This window comes from Ammodytes marinus, assembly GCF_949987685.1.
Source record: "Ammodytes marinus genome assembly, chromosome: 18".
Lineage (NCBI taxonomy): Eukaryota > Metazoa > Chordata > Actinopteri > Uranoscopiformes > Ammodytidae > Ammodytes > Ammodytes marinus.
Window position 1 is genome coordinate 14,317,256 of NC_137222.1, and position 27,969 is coordinate 14,345,224.

The 27,969-nt window shown below is 40.4% G+C and overlaps 1 protein-coding gene across 1 annotated transcript; it reads left to right on the forward strand.

Annotated features, from left to right (window-relative positions):
• The first annotated feature begins 139 nt into the window (after positions 1-139).
• Positions 140-27,969, forward strand: pnpla7a (patatin-like phospholipase domain containing 7a). The gene is made up of 36 exons (XM_080046730.1): positions 140-256; positions 662-713; positions 863-937; positions 1,777-1,864; positions 1,989-2,071; positions 3,333-3,433; positions 3,567-3,707; positions 3,800-3,959; positions 4,467-4,547; positions 4,660-4,788; positions 4,992-5,072; positions 5,808-5,937; positions 6,055-6,126; positions 6,291-6,373; positions 8,305-8,460; positions 8,706-8,783; positions 9,634-9,839; positions 10,616-10,747; positions 10,904-11,027; positions 12,370-12,483; positions 12,852-12,918; positions 13,354-13,503; positions 13,607-13,670; positions 13,904-14,072; positions 18,122-18,304; positions 18,842-18,960; positions 19,142-19,298; positions 19,964-20,080; positions 20,201-20,270; positions 20,552-20,668; positions 20,942-21,090; positions 21,248-21,400; positions 21,519-21,638; positions 22,513-22,597; positions 23,663-23,781; positions 25,099-27,969. The coding sequence occupies exons 2-36, from the start codon at positions 663-665 to the stop codon at positions 25,219-25,221; spliced, it is 4,047 nt and encodes a 1,348-aa protein (XP_079902856.1). The 5' UTR covers positions 140-256; position 662; the 3' UTR covers positions 25,222-27,969.

Consider the following 27,969-nt stretch of genomic DNA (forward strand, 5'->3'; position numbering starts at 1 on the left):
CTCTGATTTAAGAGCATTCTGTTGTAAACAGGAAGACGAAGATGTGCCTGGCCCTTTCCTGATTGGACAAGGGCTCTGAGTGGTACCAAGGCAACGGCAGACATCAAAAACGCCATTGGTGGACGTGAAAATGTGGGCGGAGCTAAGCAAGTGACAGCGTACATAAAACTTTGTTAGCTACCCTGCTAACTTTGCTCCATCGTCTGTTTGGATAATGTTCCCAGCTTGAAAAAAGAACACCAGCAGTCCTCAACAAGTAAGCCTAGTGTTTTTCTGTCCACGTAGAATTTCGCATTACTTGGGTTATTTCTTATTTTAGGCAGGACGGGCAACCTCAGCCATACAGCTGCTAGCTGGTGTTTTTTTTTTAGCTAACGTCGAGCTACAGCTAACGTTGAGACTGTATTGAACCAGCAGACACTTCAAATAAAAAACGAGCTGCCATTGTTTCTTTGTTGCAGGCTAATTATAGTGGCTTGTTGTTTGCCTGTGTCGAAAACTCGTACCTAAATGATGAGCGGTGGCCGGTTTATCATGCTGCTCATTCTGAAACCTGATCCTGGTTCCCCTTTTTTTTTTCTTCCAACACTCGTGAGCCCTCCACGAAATGTTAAGCTCTTCACGCATACGGCTACACTACATCTGATCTCTTCTCTTACAGGATGAACTGCCAGGCCGAGGATGATGGAGACTTGTGCAAATTAGCCAGTTTAGTAAGCACCATTATTTATTTTTACAACATCTGTGAAACAGCTGGCGTAGCACCTGTGACAATTTCATAGACAGTGGTAGCTTCAAGTGTATAATACTAATAATGCTTAGTTGGATTTAATACACTGTGTTAACGTATCATTTATTTTAGGTGATGTTGAACGGCAATCATGACATCAGAGCACGTGTGCAACAGTTTGTGGAGGAGAGGATGCAGACCACCATGGTATAAAATAACAGTTCGTGTACAGACTATGCTGTCAACAAACACTGAAAGCATCAGAGAGGCTACTGTTTATCTCATTTGGCGGGTTGATTGTAATCATTTGGGTAGTTTCCCCTTTAGAAAATAATCCAATCACCTCCTCATCACAGATAACAGTCCAAACCAAAAGTCAGCATTTAACTTTTTTTCCTGTACAAATTATTATTATATGTCACACAGTACTTAGATTAAACACTTGTATGACCTCACAGCTTTTCATATGAGTGAAAACGTTTTACCAGGGATTTGAACTTTAGGCAAATCTGGCAACACTGCCTCCTCCCTAAGTAAACAACTTGTGCTTTGTCCCAAGACCATAGAAAATACTATTTGACTTCATTTTGTTTTACAAACAAATGCTCATCTTATACCGGTACTTGTGTACTTAGAAACTGCCAATTAAACTTTACAAATGTTTTACCAAATATGAAATACTTATTTGTCCCTGGAGTTGTTTCACCATTGTTTCACCACTATCCACAATCTCTTTTGCATTTTTCCCTGACGTGAGCTGTGAGCTGCTCCTCTATTTTTCATGGGAAATTATTGTATATAAACTGCACATATGATCAAACTAATCTTGTGTGTTTTTGCATGTCATATTGTGACTTTAGAAAGTAGTATAACTGTAGTTAAACCTGTTTCGAATTAGTATGTGGTACTAAACTTGGCTTATTTGTGGACTTTGAAGGATCATGTCACAATATCATCAGCTAAATTGCCCTATTCTGTGGGAACTACACTTCAATGCCTTATCATGTGACCATACTATTGTTGCAATCCTCTTGTCTGTCTTCTAGCTGACTGGGGTACTGATTGGAGCTGCTGTCGCAATCTCACTGATAGGGATTGTGGTGCTCTTCCTTTACAGGAGATATAAGCTTGCTCGTGAGTCATCCAACCTCTGTCAACTTTCACATTGTTTCATATGCTGTAATACTTATATATTATGTTTTACTATTGTACACTTAACACATAATGCTTGATCTGCATTTTGTTTTTGGATTTGAAGGTGAAAAACAGCCTGGTGCACCTCAGTATCGCTTCAGAAAACGAGATAAAGTGCTCTTCTATGGAAGGAAGATAATGCGAAAGGTTTCTCTATTTATTTTTCCGTCTCATTCTCCTACAATTTTTTTTTAACAGTTGGATATATTCACCTCAGTACTTTAAATGAGGTAAATCGGCTGTGTAAGTGAAAAAATATAATATATACATGTATAATGTATACATTTCCCTGCATCAAACTAAATGTAAACCTTCTCTCAAAGTATTAATGTTTGTATGAAACTTACTCCACTGCAAACGTCACCATGGAGGCTCCAGTAACTTAACCATTGTAATTCACTCTGATACAGTAAGGCTGAGAATGACTTGCATGCATTTAGATCAGGGGTGTCCAAACTACGGCCCGCGGGCCAACTGCGGCCCGCCGCCCGCTTTTTATTGGCCCGCGGCCGATTTTAAAAATATAATGTAATATGGCCCTTTGAAAAAAAAAATAAATAAAAAAAATATTTTTTGCATTTCTCAGCAGGGGTGTCAAACACTGATTGATTGGCCCTTGGCACATTTTAAAAATATAATGTAATATGGCGCTTTTAATTTTTTAATAATTTAAATGCACTCATTATATTACAGAGGAATATGTCCCATAAAAGAAAAAGAGCAACAAGCCCATCCCAGAGGACCCTGCATAATATTTTATTTTAAATGAATATTATTATGGAAAATCTATGTGTCCTTCTCCAATAGCTTCTAATTTTATGAAATTTTTTTTTCATACAAAATTCTTCAGATTTAGCCTCTTAATTTCCCTCTCAAAGTGCACCAGATTCATGCATTTCACTTTAAAAACTTTAAAAAATCTCCCGGGGGGGCATACCCCCGGACCCCTCTAGGAGGGTCGTGACCTCGGCTGGATACTATTTTCACCCTGCTGGACATTGGACGCAAAGGCAGAAAACACTGGGTGTATCATTGGCATATAAGCAAGAGGGGAAATGTGTCTGTTTAATGTGCAAGGAAAGTGTTGCCGTGAAGAAGGATAACAATTTACGAAGACACTATGAAACTAAACATCAGAGCAGCTACATGTCCTGATAAATGTGTTATTTTTGCAAAGTGGCCCGGCCCTTCGTAGATTTTTCTGTATGTGGCCCTCAGTGAAAAAAGTTTGGACACCCCTGATTTAGATGAATAATGAATTCAGGTCCTTATGATAATATTAAGTCCCTACATTTAATAAGGCAATTCTCATCCTGTCTCCAGTAATTCCATTCACAATACACATGTTTTTTTGTCTGCAGTGAACAACAGCAAATGTTAAAATCTTGAATATATGTTTTTTTCAAAGGTCCAGACCCTTTCCTCCATTCCTCCACCCTCCTCTACCTCAGTATCAAAGCAGCCGCAGCGCATTCGCAAAAGAACAAAAGTTCTAAGCATAGCCCGCAAGTATGCCCCCATTTAAAAACACTTTGTAATTCTGTGTGTGCAAGTGATACCTTGAAACAATTTTGTATTGTGTCTTGTTGAGTGGATTGATTAATGTAATGTGTTAAATAATTGTATTTGTGCTTGACAACAGAATCCTGAGGATCCGTAAAGATCCCCCTACCCTTCAGCCCAAGGAACCTCCTCCCTCCCTGCTCGAGGCTGACCTCAATGATTTGGACGTGCAGAGCTCCAACCTGCCCTCAGAGGTCCTCTATATGCTGAAGAATGTCAGGTAGGACAAATCAGCAGCCTTAACCTACAGATTCTTATTTTTGTCTGTAATTTGTTTTCACAACGTGTGTGTTCTGCTACTTTACTGTGTAGGGTCTTGGGTCATTTTGAGAAGCCTCTGTTCCTAGAGCTCTGTCGCCACATGGTGTTCATCGAGCTGCAGGAGGGAGAAGGTCTGTTCAGGCCGGGAGACGATGACGACAGCATCTACGTGGTCCAGGATGGACGACTGGAGCTCTGCATTCAAGAGACTGTAAGTGGATAAATAGCGTTGTTGATTTTTTTTTCAGTTTTAATCTTTCCACAAAGACTTGATTTGATGTGGCCATATAAAGTAGTTCTTCTGCAAAATTTAGGAGTTAGTTTTATGATGCTGAAACTGGGACTGATCACCAGAGATGGTGACTCAGATCATTAATGCATGTATAATTTAATTTTAATGAAGTGTGAAGTAATGGCATATATGCACATTTAACTTTGTGTAATGGCTGTTTTAATGCTCTTTCCTCTACCTTCCAATATCTATGTGCATTAGTTCATGAAAAAATCTGGGCAGGAGAGGGCAGTAATGCAACGTTTATCTACCTACTAGAATAAAATTGATGGCTCTTCACAGTTCACACCTATTTAAATGTGTTTTCCTGTCTGCTGCTGCCTTCTGTCAGTGTGTGCCATCCTGTTTCCATTTAGTTGATTTACCTTACCTCAGACACTGTTGTTGGTGTAATTTCTTGTATTTGAGCTTTTCTGTTTTTTTTAGGATGGTACAGAGCCAGTGGTGAAGGATGTGCACCCAGGGGACAGCGTCCACAGCCTGCTAAGTATTCTGGACATAATCACAGTAAGCTCCTTTTTTAATTTTTTTTTTATTGAGAGGTCTCTGAAGTTCACATGGTGATTTTGTTTCTGCTCCTCCCTAATTCTTTTCTTTTCTAACTCTTTTTCTTTGCCAGGGTTATCCAGCTCCATATAAGACCGTATTGGCACGTGCTGCAACCCGCTCCACCATCTTACGTTTACCTGCATCTGCCTTTGAGTCTGTGTTTAAGAAATACCCAGAGACACTTGTTCGTGTCATTCAGGTAACAGATTGTCTAAAACATAATTATTCAGTATGTAGTGACAGTGTTTGTTTTTCCCTCCACACAATTCTCTTCCATCTGGAAGACTTGATTCATTTTAAAATAAATCATCATTTGGATGTAATTTGGGTGAAGCTACAACCAAATGTCTAATATGTTTTGCTCTGTTTACCTCTGTTTACCTGATATCATGTGTGTTGCAGATAATCATGGTGCGCCTCCAAAGAGTCACCTTCTTGGCATTACATAACTATCTGGGCCTCACAACTGAGCTCTTCAATCCGGTAGGAGGGAAATTAATTATTGCACACATTTTGTGTGTATACACACACAGCCATGCAGAGAGGCGGGTTATGCACTTGTACATAAACAAGCTCGGAAAGGCCCACACACCCGATCACACACATGCAAGCTAATTTCACACAACATTAAGCACAGAATCATAAGTCGGTCCTTCATAAAACTCAGTGCAAATGAAAAGAAATGATTACGACTCCACCACAGCAAACGGGGAGGGCAATAACCTCTAACCCTGGCTCGCTTCTGACTACGATTAACAAAGACACCCCTTAGTTTTGTCCTACTTGGAGGAAGTACATGGAAGGGAGTTCACTTAGTGAATTCCTAAAGGGTTCTTAAGAAAATAGTTTGTATTGATTATTGTAGTCATAATAGGCATTCAAACATCCTCATGTAACTTGTCAATTAAATACTATTTTATATCCACCAGAAAGTGGTGGTTACCAAAACAGTCTTACCAAAATCAAATGTATATACTGTTAGGTGCTCTACCCACTGACCCACAATGAACACTTTATTTTTTCCAAACATCTTTTATTGGCCCCCAACCCAGTGATGGTCTTTAATGTAATGCATTTTTCTATGCCTAAAATCGATCAAGAATAATATATTTCATGGTCAATTCTGATTAACTGAAATTTGGACTTTCTCTCATATGTTTTGTTGACTTTTATTTTATATTTTATTTACTTGTGGTTTATTTTGTGAATAACTCACAGGAGAGTCAAGCCGTGCCTTTGTCGAATATAAACAGTGTTCTGGTAGAGAGCAACTCTGGGAAGCAGACTCGTCGTTTGCACTTCCAGGACGAGTTGCCTGTCGGGACCTCGGAGAGCCCCACAGACACGGGTCAGAGGTCACACACTCGCGCACACATTATTCTAAACTACACACAATTACAACTGTTTTCGTGTTGTGCATTGAGACTGATCCACTGCTGACACTTTTTGACTGTACAACAAACAGATGGCGTAAAGGACAGCCCTTCAAGCAGCCATAGGAAGCTGCGTTCCACCTCGATGCCCATCGACTGCCCAGGTAGGTCACTCTCTATCTAGGACATGAACGATCACCAAATGGTTTATGTCTGTATTAATTTCCTGCATGGACTCATCACAGTCACTGATCCCTGAAACAAGGACACACAGACAGACAGACAGACAGACAGACATGAACTCATAATTCTCCTCTTTTGTGCTTAGCTACAGGTAATGACCTGACCATGGCTTATGAACGAGCTCGGGTCACTATGGATGAGACGCCACCCAGTCCCGTCACTCAAAAAGTAAGACCCTCCTATCTACCGTGTCACCTCTTTACCTTTGATTCAGTGGTTGGCCGTGTAGATGTGACATCTTATCCCAGCATCCCTCGCATCTGCTAATGCTGCTTGTCTTGAGCCATGTCCACATGTACACAGTTATTTAAAGAAAACTGTGTCTTGTAATATCTCTCCATACTCATTGAAAACACTGACTTAATCATGGCAGGCCAGTAGGTGGCGATATGTGTCACGTCAAACACCATAGAGCAGGGCTATTCAATAGGCCGGCCGGAAGGAATATTTACTGGCCCCCGCCTTGACTACCAACCGACCCAAAAAACGGCATGTATGCGGGAGAGTTAAACGAGCAGAAGCAAACCGACATTTAACTGGTGGCGATAATAAACGCAGTGCGGTTCTATGGGGATATTTAGCTGAACAGAAAGAAGTGCTCTGCAAAGCTAGAACAGTTTAAAACTCCACATCACCGTGGTAACACAACCTATCTATCAGCTCAGACAGCCAGAGAAAAGTTTGATGATTGCATGAGAGTGATGGACCAGCCAAGTTTCAGTAAGTTTACAGAGGGGCCACACTGTTACTGTCTTTGAAATGCATTTAGTCATTTTAAGGGGAAAACACATTGTATTTATTATTTCAACTATTGAGTTATTTGTAAAACAGCATGCTAGTGTAGGCCAACAAGATTTATTTTATGAATTTTAAATGCTGCTTTATTTTTATGTTTTAAATTGGGAAATACATGTTCCAAAACGACCAATAACCTCTGTATTTAAAAAGAAATCAAGCAAGTAGGCTCAAAATAACCATTAATGAAGTGTAGGCTATCGCATCACAGTAGGCCTATTGTCCACAATAATCGCACAACAGCCCCTCATCCAAAAAGGAACTTTAAAAAGTTGAATTTGCACTTTGATGTGCATACACATGTTAAGTGTATGGTCCATTATTTGTATTTAGTATGTCTGCATAATATTGCACCAGTAGAAGTTTTCTTTGCTTTATACTGTCTGCATGTTTGCACAAAATTTGTACCTTCACATAGCAAACAAAATTGCACAACTGTAAAGTCAGTGTCTGTTGTTTTTTTGTATTCAAATAAGCAGTTGTTTATTTCTGTACTGTGCATTGGCATCTTTGAGCAAAATACAGCCAAAATGTTCGCCTCCCATGACCCAGGACAGTGACCCCTTGACTAAGACATTTTCTGGGGGAAACACTGTAAGCTGTTGCACTCTTAGTAAACCTAGGCCTACCTGTATTTTGATAAGCTGTTGCACTTAGAGTACATTTATTTCTATGTATTTTGATAAACTGTTGCACTCTTGAGTAAATCAATAACTTTGTATTTTGATAAGCTGTTGAAGAGTTAACCTATTGTGTTTTCCTGAACTGATAAGATTGTTAAACACTTAAACAACAGGCAGCCTATGTTAATCAAATAGGGATTTTTTTTGATAAGCTGTTGAACTCTATTTGATAAAATAAAGGCAATATATGCACTCCTATGTCGTTGTAGTGTTTTACAATGTATGTAGCTATTGATGTGATGCTCATCAATTTTAGGCATTTTTTTCTGGCCCCTCATTTTGGATCATTTCCACCAACCGGCCCCCATTCAAAACTAATTGAATAGCCCTGCCATAGAGGAACGTTGTGTGTATTCACATTGAGCTTCTATTTGAGCAAGGTTGGCACATGCTCAGCAGATTAAACAGCAATTGACTCCAGCGTTTCTCAGAGAGAGTTCTCCCGATATCTCCACTTGCAGGAGTTTTCAAAACCCTCTGTTTTTTAGTGTCCGGTGGTGATGTTTGTGTGTGGACAAAGGCCAAACCACACAGAAAGAAGATACGGATACCAACATACCTGTACACGTGTGGGGCATGGCCTTGTTCTTGTTACTCATTCTCCTACGTCTGTCTTTGCAGTCCAGTCTAAAGAAGAGTGTGACTATGCAGCACACGCCCACAGAAGTGTTTCACTACTCGGACAGCTGGGGGCAGTCTGAGGCCATCCACCTCAGTAAGAGCAGCAACATCCTCCAGGCTGCTAAGAGGGACCTGCTGAGCATCATGCAGCTGCAGGTCAGTACAGTATGGTATAAATATTTAAGGAGTCTCTTCATTTTTTTCAAAACAAAAGTAGTACTTGTGTTGCAAGTATATTGTGCAATGTGGCACGTTTTTAAAGGGAACAATATCATTATTTGGATAGATTAAGGTGGCTGGTCCGATACATCAGTAGAGCTCAGTGTCTTTTGTGATGATGATAATATGCTGTTGTTCTGGATATTCTTTTGTTAAACATGTTTTTTTTTTCTCTGTTGCAGGATCCCAGTCTACTCAAGGGCAGAGTGACCCTCCATCAAGTCAAAGCTGGTTCTGTGGTGGCACGTCAGGGAGACCAGGTTAGAAAAACTACTTAACAATGCAGGGTGTGGAGGCAATGCAGGGACTGGTGTTCATGAACTGTTCACTGGTGGAGCCTTGTGGCTTCTATGTGTTGTACTTGCTCTGTGGTGGTGATTTGTTCTACTCCTGTCCTCCACTTTTTCTGATTGGCTTGATGTGCTTAATTAATCAGCGACCTGAACACAGTCACCCTCAGCCACTCATGTAGAGCAAAGGCTTGAAATACATACAAATGAAAAAATGACATGAATGATGTGAGTTTTTTCTCTTTCTCTGCTCAAGACAGTTTAGTTTGTTCAGCTGCACACGTTTTCTGACGACTTATGTCATGCAAAAGGTTTGGACATTTGCAAACCATTAAAATGTCAAATTATTCCTTTCCTAACTCTAATGGTCTTTTATTACCTCTCCATTTAATTTTTTTGTGATACATTTCTCATTATCAATATCAAGATATTGTTATCCACAGTATCTAAATGAGTATGAAAAAGGGTTAATTTGACCAAATTATATCACACTGCAAAATTAAATTCCCCAAGAAAATTATTCATAAACATTACATAAACTCAGATTTTTGTTAAAATGCCATACAATTATTATATATTTTTTATTAACTCATTAGAAAAAACAGGGTTAGGGTCCGGTACAGGAGTTACGGTTGACTTGATTTGTTTTTAATACATAAGTACAACTAATAACATATTAATAATGAACAAATGCTGAAACAATTATTGTCAAATACATTTTTGTTTCCACAACAATTCAATGTGTCACATTAGCACCTAGTAGTATCTTGCTGTTCACCGTCTTACTGTCAAAATGTGTGCTCTTCTCTTGTTGCTTCAGGAGGTGAGCATCCAGTTTGTGATTTCTGGCCTCCTCCACGTTTACCAGCGGATGATCGACCGTGAAGAGGACACTCTCCTGTTTGTGACTCACCCTGGAGAGCTTGTGGGTCAACTGGCAGTGCTGACCGGAGAGCCCCTCATATTCACAGTGCGGGCCCAGAGAGACTGCAGCTTCCTCTCCATCTCCAAGACCCACTTCTATGAGTCAGTCACACGGACACATCTGCACACATAACCTATGCAGAAAATATACTCATGCTCTGTGCTGCTGCCAACAGAGAAATATATTAGATTTATCTGGTAAAACCTTAATTTTATGCTTGTTATGTTGATTATAATAATTGTCAAAGACCTTTAGATAAAACCTAAAAAATATTAAGACTAACTGCTGTCTTTTTGGATAATCTAAAGTGCACAGAGAAAAAAATTTAGTATCTAACAACACAATGTGTTCTTGTTTCTCCTTCAGCCGTGTTGAGGAGCCAGTTTGATAAATAAATATTTAAAATAGATTTAATTAAAATATGTGATTTAAAGTTTGTGTAACCACATGAAATTACAACAATTCCATTGGAGTCAGAGGCTTCTCTACTAAGCTAAACTAATTAGCTTTTTAAGCAGAGCTAGTTAACCTTGTGTCTCCATCATTCAGCTGCTGTATTTATTATGTGGTATAAAAAAAACTTCAAATACTGTTAGGATTTGACTGTTTTCTGGTTCCGTTTTTATTGCCCTCAAAAATAACACATTTGTAATAATATTTGTATGGGTAAGGTGGTAAGACATGAAAAGGTCGGATTGTAACTCAATAACTATAACAAATTGTTGTCCAATTATGGAGTTACTGCTTTGGCTTTATAGGGCAGTGTAGACAGTGGGCATACTGACAGCCAACAGAAATGTCTAAAAGAGCAATGAGAATGGTCTGTTAGTTTTCCTTTCAACTTCCTTTTCCTGTTGATTTGTGTCTCTTCCTTTAGGATAATGCGAGTGGAGCCAAAGGTGGTGCTGAATGTGGCTCACACAGTGGTTCGGAGGATGTCGTCTTTTGTCAGACAGATCGACTTTGCTCTTGACTGGATGGCTGTGGAAGCCGGCAGGGCGGTCTACAGGTATTCTACTTTATAACCTTTTAAATCTCTGTAAGATTGTTCTCTTCAGAAAAAGCAGTCAACAATGGAGGCAACTAAATTCTTGAAATTGGTTTTGGTTGAAAGGCTTGTTTGCGCATTTGCAGTGAATTGAAGGTCCCTGTATATTTTGTCCAGGCAGGGAGAGAAGTCGGACAGCACTTTCATAGTTCTGAGTGGTCGACTTCGCTCTGTAATATTGAAGGAGGACGGCAAGAAGGAGCTGATAGGAGAGTATGGACGCGGAGACCTGATTGGAGTGGTAAGGACCATGATGTTTAGGGTCGAAAACAGATGGTGGATAGTTGGTTAAAAATGATAAATATCTTCCATGGGTGCACTTATGTCAAGCATCTTTTCACCTAGCATCCTCATACATATTAATGACTGTAGATCAAGATAAACACTTCTGAGCAAAAACTTGCGGATTTAAATATGCACGAGGAAAATACTTCATCTCATTAACAGCAGTTAATCGTCACATTCACGGCATATTCACAAGGTTGAGACAGGGGGCTGCCAGTATGCTCTCCAAAAGCATGACCACAAGGCTCAACCAAGGACATCGTATGAATATTTAGGGATAACAAATAAATAAGTTCAATTTCAGCTGGCTTGCAGCTTGTGTTTTTAAATAACAATTATCAAGTTGGCACTTAATCTTTATTATCCTCATGTGCTTTACTTTTATGTGAACGGGGGGACACTCAAAGCCATAAATTTCAACCCTCAAGTTAAAAGATATTTTCTATTCATTTATTCAGAATGCATCATGGATTTGTTCGCAGGCTCTCTTAGGGACAACTAAAAAACATGAATACTAGAGTGTGGGTATAAACACTGCAGTCAATTCTCTCTCATACGGTTTGATTTATGAAGAAATTTATATTCAGTACATGTTAAACTATTCAGAATATCAATACAATTTCCAGGGAAATAAAATAGTGTGTTCTCCGATGTTTTATTTCATGGGTTAATATCTAAAAAGGGATACTAATGCCAGGACTGTATCATTTTAATTTTGATTAACTACACGAGGCAAAGTCCCTTTTTTCCCTTTACTTTATTTCCCATTGGCTTGTGTGGCTGGTCTCTGCCACAGTGCTTCTAATAATACCTGGGTTGATGGATGCTATGGTTACTGATACCTGGAGGAGGGAAGCTGTCGCCGCAGCTGCTGTGATGGTGGGAATAGGATTTTTCTGGTTGTCGTCCTGAGACCTATTTAGCACGGCAGTGTTGACGTCCACTCTGGATGGCGAGATGGAGAAAGCTTATATATAGAATCCTTTCCTACTTGAAGTTAACTCGGGACGTTATGAAAACTAATTTGAACTTTAAAGCTATAGTGCGTAACCTTTTTCATATAAATTAATGTTGGTTACATTCAGGCCATCGCCAAACGAGTTGACACTATTTGATTAAGCCTATCAGGTCCACAAAACTCTTGTTTGCATTTCTCAGTATGGCGGCGTTTAGAAAAACTGGTGTCTGGTGTTTTATGTAAATGCTGTATTCCCCTAAATATCTGTGTGGTGAATAGTTATTTGGTAGTACCTTATATAATGTGTTTCAATACGTGTGATTGTCCTCTTTGTAAACAGGTGGAGGCCCTAACCCATCAGAATAGAGCCACCACAGTGCACGCTGTACGAGACTCTGAGCTGGCCAAGTTACCGGAGGGAGCTCTCAGTTCCATCAAGAGGAAGTTCCCACAGGTACGGTGAACCTCAGTTGTTAAATTCTATTTCAGCTGATGTCCGGAAACAATTAGTTTTTGGTTTGGATTGGTTTGGATTGGACCATATGTGATTTCCAGAAGGTGAGCTTTAAAAATGAATGGAGTTGACTGCTTTAAAATAAATTGAGTTGATCGATCCATCCCCTGACAATGAGCCTTTGAATAATTTATCACCTGGAGAATAATGTGGGTAAAGAGTTTTTTAACATTCTAACATTTTGAACATACAATAAAGATCATTTTACTGGACACAAATTCAATTTTTAAGGAAGCATTGCCACTGAGTTAACTGCAGCTGACTGTCTAGTGAGTGACACAGAGTCTCAACTGTTTTTGCCTCTTCAGGTTGTCACCAGGTTGATCCACTTACTAGGCCAGAAGATCCTCCAGCAGGTCAATGGTCCTCTGACAGGTGTGTTCGATTTGTGCGTTTACATGTGCTGCTTAAAGGGATAATTCAGTATTTTGGAGTTGAAACAGCTGTTTGACGATGTGATACAATGCTCTCCACTGGCATGAGTGCTGTAGTAATACATGTCCTAACTACTTAAAAAAATGACGGTCTGGTGGAATCTAAAGCTGTGACAAAATCCTAAATTTAGCGTACATTTGAACAGATTTTTTTTCTTAAGGTAAGCATTTATATATGTGGAGCGAAAACCCTTATTTCTGCAACAGTACAATTCTGAATTCCACACTACAGCAACATGTCTCCCAAACTCCTACATACAACCCCACTTCAAAAGCACTGAACCATCCCTTTTAAGGTTGTCCCTCCAGTGTGGGTATTTATCTCAACCTACTGTTTAAGGGGGAGGTATACTAAAAAATGAACGCATGTCCCCAGCTCGCAGTTTGGCCCTCCACACCCCAGGCAGTAAGTGGGATGCGGGCAATCAAGCCTCAAACCTCTCCACTGTGACAGTCCTGCCCGTATCAGAAGATGTACCTCTCACTGCCTTCACCCTGGAGCTGCAGCATGCACTCATCGCAATAGGTAAGAAAAAAATAAACAGGAGCTCAAATGTACTAAATGTGTGTGTGTCACTGCCATCCTCCACAGACTAATGCCTGTAACTGCTGTAATCTTTCCCATTCAGGTCCCACTCTTCTGCTGACCAGCGACACAATCAAACAGAGACTTGGAGCTTCAGCACTAGACAGGTATGGTTTTTGGCTCTAAATCTAAGTTAAGTATAGAAATTCTAGTCTTGAAACTCAAGTCCTTTGTCATACCACTCGGTCGGCCTATTTAATTTTGTCTTTAGGCTTTCTGTCTCGCTCATTAAATTCCGTTCAAGTGTACTTTCTTGGCACGACTGGAAATATGGATCGAGAGTGCGCTTTCAGCAATGCAGTGCCGCATGTCATTAATGGACTCCTTTCTTCTTCTTCAGTGTCCATGAGTACCGCCTGTCCAGCTGGCTGGGCCAACAAGAAGACATCCACCGCATAGTTCTCTACCAGACGGACTACACACTGACCCCGTGGACACAGCGGTGCATCCGTCAGGCTGACTGCATCATTATTGTGGGACTAGGAGAGCAGGACCCTGCAGTTGGGGAGGTGAGGTGTAAAGGTGGTGGGTTACAGGTGGAGAAAGGTGACAGAGGAGTCAGTAGCAAAATAGTTATGGGTCTTGCAATCTGGTTTTTGATGGATTTTTATTTATTTTTTCTTGCCACTTGGGCGCAGCAGAAATAAGTTGTACTGGTAAAGATAAACTTGACATATCACCTTTAAAGTTATTATGGCGAACATGTTGAACATTTTGCCTGCTTGCTCGTTCTACTTCGCTATTATGTGCTCAGATTCTCTTAATTGTACTTAGTAGTCTAGTGAGGTTATTTTCTTAGACAGTTGTTGGGAATTCATAAGGGGTAGATTTGGTCAAAGTCAAGAATATTATTAATTTCATGGAAATTATAATATTAAGAAAAATTGTTAATTAATGATCAATTAAATTAGTCCAGCTAATCAAATTACTTATTAATACCTACGGAGCACCACCCTTTGTAAAAGGGAACTTTGTATCAAATCAGAAAACAGTCTCATAATGTTAAAGGGATTTATCTTGAAAATGTCAAAGTTGGTTACAATGTACATTTAAGATAATGAAGGAGTGAATATTCGAGCATAAACCTTATTTACCAGCCATTAGTGAAATACAAACACAAATATCACAGACACTGCTTCTTAAAATCAAAATGTAAGGGTTTATTTACTTAGGCAAGTTGATTAAAACGATACACACAAGTCAATAACCATGAACTAATCTAATTTAAGAAAGCAGACATAGCACAAGCAATGATAAGAACAGTTTAGATTATAAAGCCATGTATTTCTATGTGTGTGTGTGTGTGTGTGTGTGTGTGTGTGTGTGTGTGTGTGTGTGTGTGTGTGTGTGTGTGTGTGTGTGTGTGTGTGTGTGTGTGTGTGTGTGTGTGTGTGTGTGTGTGTGTGACAGAGGAACGTCACTTTAGAATTTAGATGAATTCAGATGGCAGACGCGAGACCTTGACGTCACGCGAGAGTTTGAAGTGGCTTTTAAGCCACGGGTAGATCAATTGCTAATAGCAATGTGGACAACTTCTAAAAGTTGAATATTCTACCTTTAATCAGTAGGGGAAGTAGCATGCAAAGCATGTATGTAACCTACTGCTTCAATCAAACACATAAGAATTATAAAGGATGATGCGGGGAGACTTTGGTTTTGTCTTCACGCAATCTTAACTTTAAAATTACAGAAACTCAACACTCATGTATTCATTAAGAATACTTGAGGGGGGAATCACGAGTATCAGTGTGTTTTTGTGTGTGTGATGTGCGTAGTTAGAAAATGAGAAGGAGAGAAAACAAAAGACAGTAACCGCAGCTCTAGCGCGTAGTGAACCGTTTCCTCCAATCACACAGTGGCTGCAAATGCGCATTTGCGTATACTGAGTTGAATTGATAAAGAGGAAATAAACTCACTGGCTTTAAGAGTGACAGAAACAACACATCAATACATTCCCGGTTAACGGGAGAAAAACACTGAGCGAAAAACACTTATGTAAAACACAAGTGAGTCAGAATTACTTTAAATCAGGAAATAGTGAAATAGTGAGCTCGTCAGCTCTTACGTTTACTTCAAGTTAATGAACAACATAAAATAACTATCTTAGCCCAGACAATAGCCTCACGTGAATCGCTTGGTCCAGCGATGATTGGTTGAAGGCAGCTGGAGGAGATAGGAGGAGAAAAAGGCCGCTTGCCGGGCCCTGTGCGCTGATGGAGCGCGTCTTGTGGAAGACAGTGGTGTGGAACCAGCTCAGCTGATAAGGGCAGCGTGCCACACCATGCCAAGGGATGGAAGCAGGGGATCAGCAGCTCTTCTTGGCAATGGCGGGCTGTCTGCGGTCCGATGGGCAGCGTAGGAACGTAGGCAAGGAGGAGAGAGGAAGCGGAGAACTCCCTCTGCGTCGGGCCTTGTCTTGGCTGGCGCTGCGTCTGGTGGCAGCGTAGTAACGGCCCAGATGATAAGTGATAGGCGGCTTCACTTCTCGGCGGGTCCGCTGGCCGGCTCCGGTCCGTGGAACGGGCAGTGCAGGCGTCTTGATGAAGGGATCCTGCGTCTTTGCTCACGCTTTACGCGTGCGGGGTCGATCTGTTTTGAGGAGAGGCTGAGGTGTGCTTCAGCTGAAGCGGTTTTCTGTAGGAAAACTCTCTCGAATCCGGGAAAACAGAGGAAGATGTTCCAAGCAGTCCATCAACTCGTCCAGCGAGAATAAAGACTGGGATTTGGAGTTGCTTAATCCTAGGCCTCAGGGTTAAGCATGTCGTACCTTCTATCACGGCTGGAAGCCGGAGGCGAATGGCAAAGATGAGAGGATTGCATCCTGTATTAAAACAGTCCAAATGCATTCTCATCCAATCAGAAGCAGTATTTACATCAAACCAGCCAATAAGATGCTTTTCCTTCCTTAGGAAAAGAAAGCTTTGAAGCTTGTGTCTCACAGTTGAGATAAGGTAAACACAGCAGGGTGCCTGGGCCCTGCCATGTCTGGTTTGAACTTTATGGTAGCTTCCAAATAGAGTTTCATCCTGTGAAACTTGCAGAGAATCAGTCCCCAAAGGTCTGGTTGGATTAACCAACCTTTTAAAAGGGACTATCACATCTTAAATGAGTTTATGACCTCCGCAGGGGTCTGGGATGGTTGACTCTACAGAGAAACTTATGTAAACATGCGTTAGACTTTAGTCCCCTGGAATGCACTTTGGCATCGGTCTTAACCCATTACAACATTTCAAATGAGACACTCTGTGTAGGCACAACACAGTTGAGCACACTAGTTTTTAGCCAATGTTACTCAAAAGAGATTTTCAGTGGTGGATTTGGTTAGCTAGTGATGATTTACTGTGGGATTGATTCCACATAAAATACAGTGCCCATGTTAATTTCAATGAAGGAACCTCTTGCGCAACAGTGTGGCTTACTGATGTTTTTTAGTACCACAGTGGAGGTCCATGGCACAGAGGAATAACCTATCTCCGGCTTTGGATTCACAAGCAACCATTTTGAATAGAATCTATTCATTGATAGTTTTGGTCCTTTTGTGGGGTTTGTTGACTACGGTACATATAAGAAAAATACAGAATGTTAGACTTTAACAACTCTCTTTGTTGACTAATCTTCACAAATTAGTTTTTGCTATCTGGAACTGAAAATCTGAAAAATCTCTTACAAAGCTGGAGGTTAATAAAAACATTCATGGGTTAATGGTCTGTGTTACAGTTGAACTTAGACACACACACACACACACACACACACACACACACACACACACACTGGCGGGATTTTCCTCTCCAGAGAATTCATCACACCAATTATTATTAATCGAGCTCTTGTTCAGTCTGCTCTCCACAAGAGTGTTATTATCAGGCAAGAGATCTCGTTATAGAGTTGGAGATCTGTTTGATGCTGATCATTATGCTCTTGAATCATAGTTATACCCAGGGATTTAACCAACTTAATGGCCACAGAGAGTGTGAAAGTTTGTATTTGACCCTTAGGCCTATGGGAGATATCATATGTCCATGGGAGATATAAGCAAAGGGGTGGATGGATGCTGTGAAAGAGAGGCAGGGTGGAGAGAGAGAAAGGAAGTGCACGCCCGGCTGATAGAGGAAAGGTAATTGCTTTCAAAGAGGAAAAATGGGCTGAGAGAAAAGTAAGGAATGTATCCCCTTTTAACAGGAGATGGTGGGAGAAATGGATCAATATTTGCTCAGCCTAGCTAGGAGGAGTGAGTCATAGCTCTTGGTTAATTTTTTTTTATCTTTCAGGGCACACACAGACACCCTCTCACCTTGCACATACACTAAACCCTTTAGCAGAGTGCCTGTTGACTGTTAACCCTCCTGAAATTATTCCCTTACTGCACACATATTAGAAATTGCAATCACATGCTTGTCCCTAGTGTCGACAACGTGCTCACTTGCTTTGCTGTATTCAACTCGTCTGGCACTCAACATTCTGTGCAGACACACTTCACAGGAGCCATTGTGACGTAAGTGAGGTGTGTTGAAAATGTTCTCTTTAACGTCTGTGTTTGGATGCCTCTCCCCTCTTAAAGCTGGAGCGCATGTTGGAAGGCAGTGCAGTGCGTGCCCAGAAGCAGCTGGTGTTGTTGCACAGAGAAGATGGCCCGCCACCCAAAGGAACAGTGGACTGGCTCAACATGCGAAGCTGGATCTCCAGACACCTCCACCTCTCCTGTCCACGTAGGGTCTTCTCTAAGAGGAGCCTGCCCAAACTGGTAGGAATGGAGAATCTGCCCACATCATTGTTGTTTTTTTACCCCCTCATCTGCAGATCAATGCACTTTCCTTTTAATTAAAGGTGGAGTCATCCATTCTGGAAAATCGCTTGTTGTCCAAATCACTTTTTGTCAAAATCAGTGAATATTTTTCCTCTAGATCTGCTTACTGTCCGTACTGTGTGCACGCTAAAAGAAATCTGGTGTTAACACAGCCAAGGCTCTGTAAACGGGCATGTTGCTGGTTATGCTGGGCCCCTTTCTTTAAATGCCCTTTGTTGACATACCAGTGTACAGAGTCTAGGCTGTGTGTATTTTCTTTCAGTGCACAGTATACACAGTACAGACAGGTAGCGGATCGTGAAGAGATAGTCACTGATTTTGACAAAAACGTGATTTTGACAACAAGCATTCTCCAGAATCACTGACTCAACCTTTAACCTCACATTTAGTATTTTGATTTTCACATGCCCTCACATCATCCATTCCCACTCTTATCCATCTCACTCCTTCTCTTTTTTTCGTTCTTTTTGTCAGTTGGAGCTGTATGAGCGTGTGTTTGAGAAGCCAGCGGACCGCCACTCAGACTTTTCCCGCCTGGCTCGAGTCCTCACAGGCAATGCTATTGCCCTCATCTTGGGGGGAGGAGGGGCCAGGTAACGCCACCCCACCATCCGTCTTCCCAACTCATATTTCTAAATACTCACATCATGATATACTGTAATCTAAGACATGTACTTTGTATGGTTATATCTGCATGCCTGTTTGGTTTATCTGGTGTCTTTTAGGATATAGTTAAATATCCGTCTCTATGTATTTCTGCACCCTCCTGTTCAGGGGCTGTTCCCAGGTGGGGATAATGCGAGCTCTCAACGAGGCCGGCATCCCAGTGGACCTCATTGGTGGCACCTCCATCGGTTCCCTAATGGGGGCGCTGTATGCAGAGGACTGTAGCTACAGCCGCATGAGGATGAGGGCCAAAGAGTGGGCAATGGTGAGAGTCCAAGAAACAATTTCACTTCACTTGTCATAAACCCACATTTAAATTGCTCCAGTGTCCCTCGGAGAAATTAATACTTTCAGGCATTTTAAATCTTCTGCTTGTGATTCTGTCCATGTGAAGGTGACTATTTCTAAGGGCCCTTTTTGCGTTTTTAACACAATTAAGACCTCTTTTTTACTTTGGATTTAATTAACCATGATGCACGACAATCAACCATGAAAAGGTAATGGGTTTGGTGCCGCACATACATTACTGGACAGTCTGCACGTTGAGCTCATGAACAAAATCTTTTTTAGTTGTAATATGCAATCTACCCATATGCCTTTTAATAATGTGTGACCTATATTTAATAATGTGACCTATTTAATAATGTATGAAGTTCTGCAGGCTGAGCATGTGGTATCATATCCAATAGGAAATAAAGACCCTGCAAAAAACACAGTTGTAATGATAATGTTATTCTTAGCAAAGTCAGACAAACAAATTCAGAACATTAACATTCAGTCTTTTGAAATCTTGACACTTTTTTGTGAAGAGTAAAATATTCTAAGATGTTAACAAAAAAAGAGTTAATCAATAATTGTGCGCTCTACTTGAGAATTGTGTTGAAGAAAGAAACCATTATCCTCTCCTTTCTCCTTCTTTCCTCCCTCCAGGAAATGACTTCAGTGTTTAAGAAGTTTGTAGATTTGACGTACCCAGTCACCTCCATGTTCTCCGGCGCTTCCTTCAACTCCAGCATCAGCAATGTCTTCAAGGGCAAACAGATTGAGGTGAGTGAGATGAAAATGTTTGTGGAAATGGCGAACAATTAGTTTAGTAGATGAACATCCAGAATGTGAGCCTTTTCCTTTTAATGTGTATCTGTTTTAATGCCTTTTTTGTGTATGAAGGACCTTCGGATTCCGTATTTCAATATCACAACTGACATCACTGCCTCGGCCATGAGAGTACACACTGATGGTAGGAACAGTAATCCGTTTATTTTATGTTAATATTAAAGAATTCTTTGTTGTTCTTTGCTTGAAGCGTTTTCTCACATACAGTGGTTGGTAGCTGCGTGGATAGTTTTCCATTTTATCTACCACCACTGTCCTCATTTATGGACTGTCCCTTTTAATTAGTCTCCATGATGAGTTTAATGGTGTGGTCTGTTCAGGTTGGTTGCTTGCTTTCAGTTAAAACTAGCATAGTGTTTAATAGGCATGAAACTTGAAAGAGTTGCCTGTTTTGGCTGTTTGTAGGTTCTCTGTGGCGGTACGTTCGTGCCAGCATGTCTCTTTCCGGGTACCTGCCTCCTCTCTGTGACCCCAAAGATGGACACCTGCTGATGGACGGAGGCTACATAAACAACCTGCCAGGTTTTGCTACACTCAAAGTCTTTTTCCATTTACTATGTTTCGTGCCTGGCCTTAGCATTCTCTCACTCTCTCTGTCTTTTATCTTGGCTATGTATTCAGGGCTCGTGTTTTTTGTATGGGTGGGATATGCATATGTATGTATGTATGTGTTGTGTAACTTGTGTTGTGTGCATGCTGGCTGCTGGAACACCTACATTTCCCTGCTGGGATGAATAAAGTATATATTATCTTATCTTATCTCATATTCACCGACTCTTGGTCTGTTTTTCTCAGCTGATGTGGCACGCTCCATGGGGGCCAAAGTGGTGATAGCTATTGACGTGGGCAGCCGGGATGAAACCAACCTCACTAATTATGGCGACTCGCTCTCAGGCTGGTGGCTGCTATGGAAACGCCTCAACCCCTTAGCGGAGAAAGTAAAGGTAATTGATTGATTAGAAATAAAGACACAACAGACGATGTGCAAGGATGTCTAAAAAGTAAACAAGTTCTATGAATAACAATGGGGATCTTTTTAGTAGGTGTGTTTTTTTTTTCAGCGATGCATATGTTCTTTTCTACCCTTTTTGGATCTTTTAGGTGTTGAACATGGCAGAGATTCAGACTCGGCTGGCCTACGTGTGCTGCGTCAGGCAGCTGGAGACTGTGATGAACAGCGATTACTGCGAGTACATCAGACCTCCGATCGACAGATACCGGACACTGGAGTTTGGCAAGTTTGATGAGATCGCTGTAAGTTTGGGAAAGATGTCCTTTTGATTTTGATTGTCTTTTTATGTCAAAAGAAATATCTTTCAAATTCCCAACACGGTATTCTGAATGGATTTTTATTTGACATGTGTATCTGTAGGAGGTGGGATACCAGCACGGAAAGACAGTGTTTGACGTGTGGATTCGCAGTGGAGTGGTCGACAAAATGTTGAAAGACAGACACCAGGAGGAGTTCCACAACACCGAAAGCAAGAACAATGTAAGGAAGGGTGGGGGAGGGAAACGCATACGAGAATGCTGTAGAATTATACTGCAAGAAAGTTTTATAACCAAACTGAGAGGTGAAAAAGCAGCTTGACTCTTGTGATTTGCACATAAGGAGGAATACATTACAGTGTTCTGACAGACAAGGTGTGTTGACACCTGGCAGCTGGCGTAGTTTGAGTACAATTGGTTAATTAGTTAGTAGGGATGGGCACGAGTAGTGATTCCACTACTCGAGGGATCGCTTGAATTCCTCGAGGATCAATCGATTTCTCATTTAACTTTTTTCTATTTTGAGAAAGCAACGCATCTGTCTGCAGAATAAAGGTGCATCGCAATAAAGCCAATACCCAGCGCTTGATTCTTATTGTCACAGTTAGCATATGATATTAAGGATTTATTTTCCACAAGTTCAAAACACCTTTTCCTTACAAAAAGTAATTGAATAGGCGGGTCACAATTTAATTGTGGCTGTAGGCTACCAAACGAAAATAAGTGCGGGAGAAAAGGAGAGGCCGCGTTTAGTTCCATGGTGCTGTGGAGACCCCACACTGCGCTGCGGTGGCATGGATGTGGCAGTTATTTGCAGATGCTGTTTGACACAACGCTCAGTTTATTGCACTTGCCTCAAAATATTTTATTTTGTTAAACTTTATTTTGTCCGTTTTGTACACAGATCACATTTTTAAATGGCCGGCCTACAGGGTACAGACACTCACAAGAAAAAAAAAGGGAGCTCATTTGAAAACGAGGAGTACTTGAGTAATCGATCACTCACGCCCATCCCTATTAGTTAGTCCGTCTAACTGTTAGATGGCTCGGTTCATTTTGAGCATTTCTATAATGTGTGTTTTGTGTGGGTCTTTCAGGTTGATACGTGTCCCAATGCTTCCTTTACCGATCTGGCAGAAATCGTGTCCCGCATCGAGACTGTCAAACCTGCTGTGGTGGATGGTAAAACTACTCACACACACACACACACACACACACACACACACACACACACACACACACACACACACACACACACACACACACACACACACACACACACTCAAGCACACTACACAACATGTGTACACACATTGTCTGGGAGAAGAAATGCCATCATTTTTTCTCCTCCTTGTTTGTCTGTTTGGGTGGGTTTTTCCTTTTCCTGTCATATTAGCAAATTAATCTGTTTCATATAGAGGAGAAAATGGATTTGCTGAAGTCATTACGTGGTGTACTGTACACACGCAGGATGTAACATGCTGATGGAAAAAGTGAACACACTTATGGAAAGTAGGACAAGTGCAAATTTCATATTTACAATCGAGAATAAAAAACACACAGATATACATTTAATCTAGAAGCCATGTTTAAAGGGGGAGTCAGCGATTGAGGAGAATGCGTGTGGTAAAAATCACTTTTTGTCAAAATCAGTGAATTTCTCCTCAAAATCCGCTTCCTGTCTGTACTGTGTGTGCCCAGTAAAAAAAATACAGTGTTAATACAGAGCCCAGGCTCTGTAAACGGGCATATTGCTAAGTACGGTGGGTCATCTTTGTTTAAATAGCCATTGTTTATATACCAGTTTACAAAGCCTAGGTTGCGGAAAAACACCAAAAAATTTCAGTGCACACATTACTGACAGGTATCCGATCGTGATGAGGAGATATTCACTGATTTTGACAAATAGTGATTTGACGACAAGCGTTCTCCAGAATCGCTGACCCGACCTTTCAAAGTGCTGCCTAATACATCAGCCAATGATGTTTTCTCTCAGAAAACTCCATCCCTCTTGTTCTTCCTCTTCTTTCTATTTTAATCTTTCTATGTGTCATCCACGGCTCATCAAACTGCCCTGTTTGACTTCTCACAGCGTTGCACATTATTTCCAGTCTGACTCAATCACCTGCACACCCACTTCTATTTCTCACCTCTTTCTGCAAACCACGTATTCCAACTTATTATTCACCCACAATGTACTTCTTGTTTGCTTCCTGGCACTCCACCCCTTCCCTTTCCCTCCATCAGACGAGTCAGACTACCACACTGACTATGAAGAGGAGGCTATGGAGAGCGCTATGTCTGACATGGAGCTATACACTCACTACGGAGAGCACACCACTGAAGGGGAGGAGACAGCTGACACGGTGCGAAACCACTGGTTGTGAGGGCGGACACTGTGCTTTTTTTCTTTTTTAAGTAACTTTATCCTAAATCTAGACTTTGGGAAAGTCAAAAGCGTGTTGGCCATCGTTCAAAAAGAAGCTTAATGTTCATCCTGGAGCCAGGCCAATAATACAATAAAATATATATTTATGAATGATTTGGAAGACAGTGCAGGGCCCACCTAATAAAACTAAAATCACATGTTTTATTTCTAGTTAAGAGCAGAAGTGTGTAGGGCAATGAGTTAAAGTAGAAAATAGGCATATTGTTTGTTATAAGGCCAAGAATTAGTTGGGCTATATAATGGAATAATGGTTTTCAAATAAGACAACAAAAAGGGAAAAGAAATGATTGCATATTCCAAACCAAAAAGTATCACGTCTACTGGAATCGCTGGGTTTCACGGTACTTACTAATTAGGATAAAACCTACAACATTAAACTTTGCCAAGGAGAAGGAGCACCAATTAAGACTGTGAAAGACTTAACACACTAAGAAAAATGTCAGCTGTCCCTAAAAACGTATCTTAAGACGTCAAGATGGTATTTGTGATGAGTTTTCACAAGAGCCAATAGTGAAGATCGTGTCTCAGCCTGACTCTTAAGTAAAGCTGTGTAAATAAGATTTCCCAGGATTTTCAAACTCCTACTTAATCCGTCAGCTTGATTATCGATTCTATTTCTAGTTCTTCAGACTCTAAGTGGAGTAAAAACAATTAGTGAGAATGGATTAGAGGTGTCCAGCCCAGGCCAATAAAGAAAGGTCTGAAGAGATGCCTTACTTTAACTATAGACGGTTCAGTCTGCGACTCCAATGGTCAGGCTTAGTCAATAACCTGAAGAGAGAGATTGTTACAGGATAGGTTTAAAACATTTGTTCAAAGTCTGTATGTATGCTATAGTCACCTGGAGAAGAATGGAGAAGTGATTGGGGCCAAAATGCACAGTCCTCACAGCACTGGAAGGATTTCTTTACATTCATTTAATCCTGAAAAATAGGAATTAAATTCAGGTTAATTTAGGTTATACATTACGCATTACTTGATTTCAAAAATTTGAATTCGAAAAATTCAAATTGAAATATTTCATAAATAACAAAGTGAGCTAAATGAAATGTATCATAGTTACCATGTTACTTGATAATGACCCAGTATTGGGTATGAGTCTATAATATGTTTTCTAACCATTTAAAAATTGTTCAATCAAAACAATGTGTATAATATTATTCTGATGAGATATTGAGATTCTATGAGCTTCTGTTCTCCTCTCTGAGACTTAACCTTGCTTCTGAATCATCAGGATGAAGAGTTGGACGGGAGACGTGAACGCTACAGTCCCTCACTGTCCAGCTGCCAGCCCGTCTCCGACAGTCCCCCGGACGAGCCTTCAGACCAGGGAGTCAGTTTGCAAACAGCCCATTAAGTGAAGACCAGCTCTACACTAACAGGTCCTCACAATTTCACCTGCCTTTTTACCCTCTAGTCCGTCCCAAAGGACCCAAAAACCTGTAGGCTGCCCCCAAGACTGTCAGGATATGACTGATTACCATTTTGCCCTCTGTAACCTGGCCTTGTTAGCTGTGTGGATGACATGACAAATAGACAGTCCCTTTAAAAAAAGACATACTACATTTCACAACATAATACAAGGGAGGTAGTATCACATTTTACTCAGCCGCAAGTCCTATGCATTCCTATTATACACGAGGATCGGTGAGTCCAATCTTTCTCTCATATTGAGATTCCTCCCTGTAGCTCTATACATATGAATCGCACAATTCCAGTCCAAGGGAGGAGAGGCGAGGAGATACTATTTCCATGAAATATTTATGACATGAACTGAGGTGAAAACCCCTGGTTGGTTACACTTAAAACTACTCCAATCTGCCTTCTACCAAGATGTTTGGTTCAAGAGCCAGTTCAGAAAAAAAAAGTATTTCCCACTTATTATTGTTATTAGTATTATTATTAATATTTGGATCCTATAGATAGTTTTGATACATTTTCACAAACTTTATACGTAGATATCCATTTCTGATATTTCTGCAACAGACTGCATTAAAAGATAACACACAAACAAAACCTCAATGTGTCAAAAGAGGATTATAGAGACATGAAAGAAAATAAATTTTTACACAAAATTATGTTTATTTTTTCTGCAAATGTTGCCCTTCTCTTTTCACCTGTGGCTGAGAAATACGTTTGAAAAATGACTTTGGATGGGAGGCCACATGGAGATTTTATTTTAGGGGTCACAAGTTAACAACACTGCTATGAATAGTCTACAGAATACACCGTTTTCACCGTTAGTCGACAGCAGATTCTGTGCAAACTGTTGACAGTGAGGTTAGTGGTTTAAAGTTTTTCAGAAGTTGTGAGCACCAAACCAACCTTAATTCACCTGACTAGAGCGGCAGGAATCTCAGAAATGGATATTTTGAAAGGAAATTGTATTGTCTGAACTGGAACAATCTGAACCTACCATTGAATCTTCTGTACACTCCATACATGATCCTCAACAACAGTTTCTAGCCCTAGAAAGATAGCAAAACAGCAGCACAGTGCGTGGCCATGGTTGTCGGCTATGTTTTGTCGTACCCAGCGTGCCAGGCACATAGAGGGAAGTAATGATTTGCAATCCACTTCAAAGCACTACCCCCCCACCCCTTCTGTTTTCTGACTTGAATCTCTCAGACACTGACTGAGCAGCAGACAGTGTGGATGTATTGGGTGAACTAGGGAGCTCCACTCCACGTCTCAGCACACTTTATGCACTGGGGCTATTTTGCAGCAGCAGGGCAATTCTCCAAGGGAACACGTTGTCTCACAAGTTGTTTGGCTTGTTATGACTTGCTTTTTTTTTTTTTTTTTTTTTTTGGATACATTTTTCAAAATGTTCAAACAGGAAACAAAACAATGGCTTTGTGGTCTGCCATTTAGGTGATTAGATTTTTGAAGAATGTACTCAACCGCTGGACAATCATGCCAGAAAATGCAATGCGATGCACAGTTAAAACTAACAAATGTTATATAGCCTTACTACCTATCATGCGTCTCTGTACGACATAATTCCACTTGTATAGAGTTAACTCAATGTCACTCATCAGAGATAGGGTGGCGACTAATTGTGTTATGATTAATTTGTCCAATTAACATATGATTCTTATATGTAATGTCAGAAAATAGTGAGAAATGGATGTAATATAAATTAAGATATAATCACTTTACTAAAAAATTCTTCCTGGAAAGCAAACAAATCCTCAAATTGAAGAAGCTCAAACTATCTAATTAAGTCTAATAGGTTGTCCATTGATTGACTGAGAGAACCACCTAACAAACATTTTTGATGATGATCCCTTTGAGTTGTTTTTCAAAGAATTAAACCAAAGTACACTCTTGAGTGCGACATTTTACGTGAAAATAAACATGATTACTTGCCGAGTAACTATGTAATAAGACATACCATTGGCATATCTGGACTTTTTACATATCGGACAACAGTATGTTAACAATACCAGTAAACCAATACTGTAATAAGCTAATTATTGCAGTATTCATGCAACTTTTTTATTTTATTTTCTTCTGCATGAAGCTGGGATTTGAGCAAATACTGGTGCTACTGTGCCTGCAGCCTTATGTTATATGTGTAGGCAGTCTTGAGAAACCCTGTGACAAACACTATGTAGATCACATATGGTGTTGGTTAAATTCAGTATGGAGCCATAATGTGCGGGCAAAAGGTAGACACATTTGCTGTAATGATGATTGTCCTTGTACAAGTGGGGGTTTTCTTTTCCTTTTTTGTTTTTTCTTTTTTCTTTTGGATGGTTTCCAAAAACTGAGCTGAATTAATTGATGTTGTCTGGCAGAATGAATGTTTTACTACTTAATTAAATGGAACATGGTAATGGATGAAAATGCTTATGTAAAGTGTAGAACTGTGCAACAAAAGTAATGCAACAAAGCCTTAGACGACCCACATGGAAACACAACCACTGGTGCCCTTCATTTGGCGTACATTCTGATTTAGAGTATGACAATGAATGACCATTACCAACAAGCCTGTAATTTATGACATCACTCACTTGTCTTTGTCTTTTATTAATGTTATTTGATAAATAATGTTTTTTGATAATGAATTGTTACTAATAAACCACCGTTTGTTGTTGTA

Coding starts and splice junctions, on each gene's coding strand:
- pnpla7a (XM_080046730.1), top strand. CDS start 663: ATGAACTGCCAGGCCGAGGATGATGGAGACTTGTGCAAATTAGCCAGT. Junction 938..1,776: donor AGAGGATGCAGACCACCATG/GTATAAAATAAC, acceptor TCTGTCTTCTAG/CTGACTGGGGTACTGATTGG. Junction 10,748..10,903: donor GCCGGCAGGGCGGTCTACAG/GTATTCTACTTT, acceptor TATTTTGTCCAG/GCAGGGAGAGAAGTCGGACA.